This window comes from Rhea americana, unplaced genomic scaffold (genome assembly GCF_003343005.1).
Source record: "Rhea americana isolate MKP2758 unplaced genomic scaffold, rheAme1 scaffold_6, whole genome shotgun sequence".
In the NCBI taxonomy this organism is placed as follows: Eukaryota; Metazoa; Chordata; class Aves; order Rheiformes; family Rheidae; genus Rhea; species Rhea americana.
In genome coordinates this window covers 4,915,972-4,925,747 of record NW_028186756.1, presented here as the reverse complement: position 1 = coordinate 4,925,747, position 9,776 = coordinate 4,915,972, and the positions used below count along the sequence as shown (strand labels likewise).

The 9,776-nt window shown below is 39.4% G+C and overlaps 1 protein-coding gene across 2 annotated transcripts in view; it reads right to left on the bottom strand.

Annotated features, from left to right (window-relative positions):
• Nucleotides 1–654: 654 nt before the first annotated feature.
• TBC1D8B (TBC1 domain family member 8B) overlaps nt 655–9,776 on the bottom strand; it is a 44,868-nt gene continuing 35,746 nt past the window's right edge. The window contains exons 17-21 of one of the 2 annotated variants that reach the window (XM_085319664.1): nt 8,852–8,917; nt 8,466–8,549; nt 7,361–7,417; nt 6,957–7,057; nt 655–6,612 (exon numbers count right to left, since the gene is read on the bottom strand). In XM_085319664.1, coding sequence (XP_085175790.1) covers nt 6,202–6,612; nt 6,957–7,057; nt 7,361–7,417; nt 8,466–8,549; nt 8,852–8,917 — 719 coding nt within the window. In that variant the 3' untranslated portion in view covers nt 655–6,201. The remainder of the gene's footprint in view (nt 6,613–6,956; nt 7,058–7,360; nt 7,418–8,465; nt 8,550–8,851; nt 8,918–9,776) is intronic. The other variant, XM_085319665.1, reaches the window with a different exon arrangement.

Genomic DNA, 9,776 nt, shown 5'->3' with positions numbered 1-9,776 from the left:
GCGGCCGCCCCGGCACGCGGCCTCGCTGCAGGGAGCGCGGGCGGGCGGCGGGGGTGTTTACACGTTAGATTGGCCTTGCCCCAGCCGAGGGACTATAAACCACGCACTTTATCCTGCGCCCTACGCGCTGCCCCGGCGCGTTCCCRCCGTCTGCCCCGGCCCCGCTCCTCGGCCGGGCGCTGGAGGGAAAAATCCTTTTCCAGGGGCCTGCTCAGTCCGCCTCCAGGCCGGGGAAGACTGAACCAGGACCACGGGATTTTTGCCTTAAGCTCGTTCTCTCTCTCCCCCCGAACTAAAGCAAGCTCTTTATTCAGGTTGATTTGTATTCGTTTACCTCGGTGTTAGCTCCGACCTGTGTTTTGGGGACCCGTTTGGAATTGGGGGTTGCTGGTGGGTTYGGTTCACCCTGGGTGAACCAGGTGCTTACAAGAAAACACGTTTGGCCCCTCGGTCACAAGCAGACGGGAGGAACGCGGCAGAGGCCTCCCGAGTCGGGGATGCGGCTCCAGGCCGTGTAGACCTGGAAATGTCCCGAGGCTTTCTAGTACATGAACACCTATATACTGTATACATACATACATGTGCGTTTTTAATAGAGATATGTGTGTATATATATCTCCACACATATATACAGGCCACACAATTCCAGACCTCTGAAAACACAGGCAGCTTTAATACAGTCTTGCACTTTTAGCATATTTGTACATATAAGCTAAAGTCTGATGGATATAATCAGGCTGGTTTGACAAACACAGTGAAAAGTTACTGTACATAATGTAACATAATCTATGTAAAAAAAAGAAAAAAAGACAAGAAATACCTTAGAATTGTCTATGAATCTTGGTTTATTTTATATGAAGTCAAATATAGATACATTTATAAATGTTACTATTCTTAAAAGTATTTTGTAATGGGAAAAAGGAAGTGTCTTATGAAGATGAACAGTTAAGATTTTATTGTCTTGAATCTATGTTCCTGCATAGCTCCATTGGATGGGAGCCTGTGCATTTTGACAAGCTTTAAACAGATTGTACATAGTATTTTCAAAAAAAATAAAATAAAATAAATAAAAATAAAAGTATACTTATAAGAACTCTAACACGCTCTGTAGTGCTTTTTGCTAGGCCGTGTGAGCCAGTCTGGGGATCAGAATCTGCTCCTGGCTCTCTAGGAGGTACAAAAGCAGCAGTCATCTCACATAAATGCATAGGAAGAAAGAGAGGACAGGATGGGAGGGAGGCTCACGAGTGAGACTGGGATTTCCATAGCCAGCACCAGAAACAACAGGGGGAACTCTCAGATTAGGAAGAACAAGGCATCAGAGGTAGTATCTGCACACTACAAATGTTTTAACTTGGGTTACAAAAACCAGATTGAGTTATGCTATTTTTCCTGGGCTAGTTTACCTGCCATTCCAACACCTGAGTCAGGTTGTATGCAAGGCTGAGTTAGTCCCATGCATCAAAATCTGGGTCTCCTCTTTTATTTCATTTCCCCTCCGCTTTGGGGGAGATTGWAGTCCTGGAATGTTTTTAAATGGCTTGGACCTTGCTTTGGAAAGGACTGACTAAAAGTGGCTTTAATATGACCAATACTTTTGAAAGGATTTTTGAAAAATCCCATCATAAAGAATAGTGCCTCRATTGGATTTTTTTTCTTAAGTGAAAAAAAAAATTATTTAACACCTCATTTATTTTAAAGTACTTAACTGCATACAATACTTTGTATTTAAAAGCCAATCTGCCAACACAAATGTGTTGTCTTCTTGGTAAAGTGACAACAYCAGCAAAAAAAGACAAAATATCTGATTTTTCTGGAAATAAATTGGAATATTTCATTTTGTTTTAATCCAGATAAAAACTGCAATCATACACAAGAATTTTGTATAGTACAACTGGATGAGAAACTTTTAATTGAATCAACACATAGCAATCCCCTCTAAAAAATTTTGTACGTTTTTATGCAGCCATTAGAGCGATGAGCAAGTGGCTTGTCTTAGGAACAGATCGAAACAGTGCTTTTGCTGAACCACACGGCAGACATCATTTCCAAGGCCCAGGAAATGCTTCTGATTGAAAGTGCTCTCTCCATGGTGGAAAGGGCTTGTTTTTTCGTTGTCATTTGAGCTATTCCCTCACGTTGCGTGTTCAGGCCCTTTGGCATGACCCCATAGAGACACCACTGAACGGGTCAGAGAAAGGGAGTCAGCAGCCAGCTCCTGATGACGGTCAGTGCTGCCACCATCCAGCGGAGCACRGGGAACACTGACAGTCCCTCTGAGCAGCACTTTCTGGATTGCAAGCATGAGGGAACATGTTCACCAGCTCTGCTGGCCATTCCCATGGGCTAATAATTGGGTTGAAAAAAAACACATTTTATGTGCATATATAACTATAATAATGGCCCAGCCGTAAGAGAAGACTGTATAGTTTACACCAGCAGCCACATGAAATTTTGGAGGACAACACAGCCATGGCATAGCTGCCCAGTCACACTGGCACCACTGCAGCGGGTAGTTCAATTTGAAAACTGTATAAACAGCATACCACTACTGTCAGCAATCTGTATCCTAGCTGTAACTGTTGGTTTTGTACTGATGATATACATTTATTTATTTCCTATGACTGAACCCTCTGCAAAAAAGCCAAATAACTTTATGAAAACTTTGTCCTCTATTTTTTGGTTTGCAGAAGAAATTTTTCGTCAAAAAATTGCTCCCAACTTCCTCACTCCATTCAGCACGCCCTCCTACACTTCAAACCAGCTTTTTTTTTTTTGTTACAGAAAGAAGTAACATAAATATGTGAAATGATACATCAATACTCATTTAACCACACTGCTTCCTTTTGAAGAATGAGCCCTCTCAAATTCCCAAAACACTTCTAAAATCTTCAAGTTACAATATCAGTGGAAAGTCCCTCCTTAAGACGGAGCTGAGTAACTCTGAGTTAGACATCCTGCAGCTGCCCAAACTCTTCCTGGCACTTCTGCTTAATGTAGTAGCTACCAAGCTACATGCGGCAGCTGACCTCCTGCAAGAGACATGTGCTCACCCAGTGTCCTCATGCAACAGGATGTGAATCTGGGTTCATCTTTGCATCACCAAGAACTTCAGACAGCCATAAGGCATGGAGAGCTCTGCCCCGACCCTGCAAGGCTAGAAAGAAGAGTGATAAAGTCGAGGAATCCCCCTTTGGGGCTGAAGACATGGAAAGAGCTTCTATTGCTTTAGCCTCCTCCTTCCCAACTGAGCCTGCATGTATTTGTTAGCCAGGCTATCTGCACCACAGGAAGGGTAGGAAAGTGAGCTAGACACTAGTCTTGGAGTTATTCTGCCCYATGCAAAGTAAGAGTGTTCCTCAACTTCAGTATGTTATGACAAACCAGGGCAGCAGCCCAGCAAACACACCTGCAGGTCACAGTCCTTGGCTCCAGCCTGGATTTACTACATCAAGATCTTCCCACAATCCCTGAGCTCAAAGGAGCAAGACCTTGCCATTTAGGCAGTCACTCAAGTCATGCCAGTCTGCTGAAAGCAACCTTCTTCCAACCTCTGCCCTGCTGGGGCTGGACACATGGCCACTCTGACTAATCTTGGTGGATCAACCTGTAGATACGTGACAAGAAGGATTTAAATAGATACTACATTTTGAGGGTAAAAGATATAAAGAAGTTGAATAGAAAATCCATGCAGCTAATAAACATTAGTATTCCCCTAAACATCCAAGCATTTTATCTTAAATGTATTTTTTTAAAAGTATATATATGCTGGTAATTCTCTGTTTACAAACAGATTTAACTGCTTTATGGACAAAAGCTGCTATATAACTGGTAATGGTTCTACAGTCTCTTGGATTGACATTAATGAAAACTAATGTTTTTAAAAGAGTATTCAGTTTTGCATAACCAAACCATGTAATATCACAAGGCTTTGTATTTTGCAGGTTCCTTCAGTATAGCTTTTGTATTTTTATTTTAACCTGCATAAAACTATGTTTTTCCAAACATCCTGGTTCTCCACCAAAAAAGTCATTGAGTTTCACGGATTTCATGTCTCTATGATGCATTGCTTAGTAAATACTACAGACCTTTGAGTACATCTTGAAATTAAGTATCCACAATGATTCTACAAAAGCATTTTGTATGAGTAGCTGCATCTGTTTTCAAGGGACTACATTAATTTCAGCATGATTGCTTTGCATAAGAATTACTCACTGAGCAAATCTTATCTAATTAAGTCCTGGACGAGAACATCAGTTCATCTGCTTTGTATTTTTAAAACAATATTGTAACTGTATTTACTCTCTGTTTTCAAAATCTGCTACAGTGGTGCCCTAATTTGCCTCAGAAAAATACATCTGAATGGATAATTTGTGTATTTTATGGATAAATATACAAAGCAGACTTATCAAATGTGATTACTTTATGAAGGCTTCTGAAGAAAGCTGCCTCATTTCTCAAATTAATGATACAGTTTTTGAAATTACTCTTTGTTCAATAAAACCTTATTTTACATTAATTCCTGAGAGCATGGGGCAGGAGAGTGGAAAATAATTCATACATTCACTACTCTTGATCAAAACTTCTTTAGAAGCAGCATTGGAACTTTAGTACCCATTGCAATGATGGCATTTCAACAACTGCTTATAAAACAAGTGGGATTTTAATTACATTCCTCATTCACTTTAGTATTGCAAAAAAGGCATCCAACACTGAGTAACGCTATCCCCATTCCACTTCTTAAAAAAATACAACTTATAAAAATAATGCTGTTTTACAGAGAAAGATTGTCATATAGTCTTTAGAAATACTCATTTTTAACCCATTTTAAGGTCAGCAGAGAGATGTCTTTTTTTCCTTTTTTTGTTTTGTTATAAAAATACAAGCACTTTCCTCTTTCTCTAAAAACCCATTCTAGCACAAGCTACCTAAGGTCAACGCTTATCAGCATTAAAACCGCTCAAGCTTGCCTTCACAGGTTTTTCACCATATCATTTTATATATATTAAAAATTCCAATTCAGATTCCAAATTTTGTTGTTGCCATTAATCCAGGCAGATACAAAATATAACAGCAGCAATGATCCAGAGAGCTATAGAAAACAAGGAATAATTACAAGATTGAGGTGTGGACTCAAGAGCAGAAAAAGGAGCAACTATTCTGAACTATTCTATCCTTCTGTTATGTAAACACTAGCAAAACCATACAACAAAAATCATACTTTTTATCATGCTCCTGAGAAGCCAACAATGGCTCCTCTTGCAAGACAAATAACAATCACTGTGCAGTGAGACAGCAAGAAAGATTTAGTCACTGCTTTCCCTTGATTTCAACTATGTACACCGGTCTTGGCATATACATGCAGCCTGGATGACCACGTGACTTTCACCCCTTTCACGTGTATTTTAAGAGGATGGGTACGTAAATGGGAAAGAGTAACTCGTATCTAGCTAGAAAAGTAAGAAACTAGCTGTAAAGGGTACTAGCTAAGGGCCACGTTGGGGGAAAAAAAAAAAAAAAAAAAAAAAGAGATGTGGGCTGGGAGGATGCAGTCCATGAACTGCCAGTAAGGAAAGACTGCTGGGATCTGCAACAGTCCACTCCCATCAGCAACATCAGAGCAAGGGAATTGAGAGCCCAGCAACTTTCTTCTCTAACCACATGCTCTTGTAGCCAATACAGACACCATTTCAAAGCCTCTAATTATAGTCTTTACCCTGCTTTGTCGCCAGTCCACATGCAGGTTTAGAAATAACTATTTAAACTAATCTGGAAATCAATCTCTTAGCTGTCGCTATTCATTTTAAGTAAAAGTGGATGGAAATCGTTACATTCATTGCAATAACAGAAATGAGTCTGGAGAGCATACAGTGTTAACAGCTGTCATTCAGAAAGGTTTGTCAAAGTGCCATTCATAGATCACACCTAGTATTTCCTAGCAATGTTGCATATTTTAGTAACATGGTAAAAATAGTTTATTCTTCAGTCCTTTTTGGACTGAAACTTACGAACAATGCAAGAAAGTGATTGTGCTTGAAACTATTTTTATTTACATAAAAGCATACTGGTATCTGATATTTAAAGCTAACTCTTCCAATCCCATTTCCTATGTAAACTCCACACTCAATTTCCATAGTAGAAATCTTTTTGCAAGTGCAGAGTGCACTTATACTCTGCCCCAGAGTGCAAAAGTGAAGAAAATTATACTCTGCTTCTTGCTTTTAGTTGTAACATTTTAGCACACTCTATTTTAGCTTTTATCTTATGCGGTTTCTCAAAAAATCTCACAAAGGCTGGCTCATTTAGTAAGGATGCCAGAATCTGTTCAAAGGCAAAAGACCACCCGTGTTCCTCGCTCGAAGTCTGTGCTCTACTGCCTTCAGCCTGCTCAGAGCTGCTTTCCTTCTGCCCTTTGTTTGGGACTTCAGCAGGCAACTCTGTAACAGCAGCTGGACTTTCGACTGGTGACATTGGACTCTGCAGTCTTCTGCCAACTTCTTCCATTTTCAARAGGAGGCTGGTAACTACTGCTATAGCCCGATATAACAGCTCCTCCTCGGGGTCCCCATGGAACAGATTGTACAGGGTTTTGGAGAACTGGATGAACTGTGACTACAGATAGATACAGAGGAAACTATTCAGAGAACAGCAACCCAACAACTCTTCTGCTTCATTGCTTTCAACCCCAGACCACTGTCACTAGGTGCCTAGTACAACAACAGCTCTGATAACAACAGGCACAAGGGACTAGCTTTAATAAACTGAGGTATATCTGAAAGTTCCTTTCTATGTGAACTTACAGTTACACTAGTTTAAAAAACACAATCTAATGATTAATGTGAAGGTATGAAATGTAAGAGATCCTACAAATCTTTTGGAAAACCACTAATAGGACTTAAAGGATAAACAGCAAGCAAAAACTGATTCGTGAAAGACTCAGACATCGGCAGTTTTACCTGATTCATCCTCGGCAGATCCTTAATATTCTCTTCTTTTTTAATAAGTTCATCTTGCCACTGCTTCAGGTATGCTTGAATATCAACCTTCCCCTTCCCTACTTGAACAAACAAACAAACATGAACTAAGACCTTTCCCTGAGGGATTAGGAGCAAAAGAACTGGTGTCCTCAGGACATTCCTGTCAAACAGAGTCGCGGGGCCTAGCATTAAACAGGATTAGAGTTTACATCACATCTTCCTCACAAGCACTACATTTATAAAAGTGGGTATAACATTAGCACTATGCTTAAGATCATGCAAAACACCATGATATTAATTRTTCTACTTCCTCAACATATACTTTCTGAACTCCTCTCCCCCAAAAACGCATGGTTACCAACTRTGTCTCCAGGATTCTCTACCTTTTCCTGGGCTGCTCTTCAAAGCATCACTTTCAAGACTATCTGCAGCAGAGGCAACTACATTTAGGAGAAAAAAAACAATTTGTTATTTCTTTGAGAAAGGAAGAACAAATGTTTCATTTATTTTTATCAGAAATTCCTCGATTCAGAAGCAAGACACTCATGGATCCCTGTGTACTCAACACAGATTAGGCCAAGGAAAAACTGCATGGTCAGATTTGTACAATTTTGAACTATACAATTGTACAACAATAGCAACAAATACCATGAGCCACAGAGAGGCTGGAAATCTCAAAAGAATCTGCAGTCACGTATATCATCAAGTACATATTCCTGATAATGCTTGTGACCATGTGTTGAACTGTGGGTGAGAACAGTACCCATATTACAGAYGCGCTACTTCTGGATAGTTTATAAAAACTAAAAAGGATCTGCCCTCCAAGCAAGTAAAGAGGCACAGCTTTCCTAAGAGGATATTTTATCAACCCCATAAATTCATACCCCACAAATTTTTTCAACACATTGATTTTAAAATGGAAGCAAAGAATTTTGAAACTCTGGCATACATGCATCAAATAATTATGGACTTGGATACCAAAATCCTTGAGGCAGGAAATACACCTTTATGTCCTGAACGCAAAAAAGAAATAGCAGCACTTCAACAAATAAAGTATGGCAAAAGAAAGGTTGAATGAAAAATACTGACCAGATATACTGCCCTATTTCCATGCAAACAGTTGTGGCCTTTGAATTCTGCCATCAGACATAAGCAGTTCAGAGCAAGGATCTCTGTTCTTTGTACAGCAATCACTGAAATGACTTGTGACTGAGGCTTGCTACCACATACATAAATAATATTGCTAAAGAAGAACTGCTTTAAATAAGAATGCCTATCCACAAAGAAATACTACACTACAGTGTATGAAAATATAACTATCTAGAGAAGATCTTCATATAGGATTCATGTCAAGAGTGACATGATTTGCTGGAACAGATGATTTCAAAACAGCAGTTGAAGGCTTTCAGAAGAGAGCTCCCCATCTTTCAGCACATAATAGGAACCTTCTGCTATTTTGCGTGCAAAACCAAACATTCTGGAGCTTACCACTGAGCTGGCTGAAGTGGATCAGTTCTTCTTTTGAAAGATCATCACCTTTGGAAGGGCTTAGAGATTCTACTTCAGTAAAAGCTGCAATAAACAAATTAATAAGTTATTTTCAGGGCTCCCAAGAATTACCAAAATAGTAAGAGAAAACAAAAGCTTCATACAGACATATTGTCCCTATTAACAAAGCAGAAATGGTGTTTGAGTAGATTATGCCCTTCCCAAAGAAAACATTACTCTAGAAGAAATATACATCTGTATTACAGTACCATAGCCAGTGACAGCAGGAAGAAAGGTAAAGCGTAAAAAAAAAAAAAATCACAAAAGATGTTAAAGGATAGGAGGACAGGAACAGCCCTCCCCAAATGTCAGTGCTTCTCACTTACCTGGAGGGATGTGTAACTTAAAAAGCAGCTTGAGTTTCTCAGTGAAACTTCCATTATACATGATATCTGTTAGAGGAGAGAGGCAAGACAGTCTGTTCAACTGGACGAACTTTAAAATACCTTGTTAATCTAAACAATTTCAACTGAGAGAGGTTGGAACTAGATATATATTCTACCTTACTCCACATATAATTAGAGATTAAGGTTAAGGGAGGCAACACCCCTGCAGCTGAACCTTGGTTTGTCTGCACTAAGGAAAGAACATTGCTTTTTGACATTTCATGATACTATCCTATTCTTAAGTACATCTGAACATCTAGAGATGCACAAAAGCATGTCTCTCTGACAGACCATAACATACCTTCTGTAATGTGCTAAAACTATGGTTACAAAAGAAAGTACAGCCAGAGCATGCAATATCACTTATCACATACTAAAATGAAACCACAGCACCAAATAAATATATCACTAGTGTCCCCTCATCATTTTCCCTTAAATTTTTGCTTCCTGCACAATAACACTTTGAAAATAAGATGAAAGGAAAACAACAGTAAGTCCAGACAACTTTCAGTTCCCCAGATATCAGACACCGGCCATATTGAATGATCTGTGTATGAGGTAGTTGACAATGTGAGGAAGCATTTATCATCAACCGAACAGGTTGGGCAATACAATCACACTATTTCCTAACTTTCTGATATTTTGACGGTAAAGTCATTTTAAAATACAATCTCAAATGGGAAATTACTCTCCGCAGGATTAACGTTTCAGTAAAGTTACTGGTTTGTGAAGCCTAATGCTAGCCATTTCATGGTCAAATATAGACAAGCAAATTGGCACAGCTCTCCAGCTAAAAGCTCTTATCATCCACCTAAAGAATGTAGCACCCACTGTCAAACTTATGTAATCTGAGCACTTGACTTGC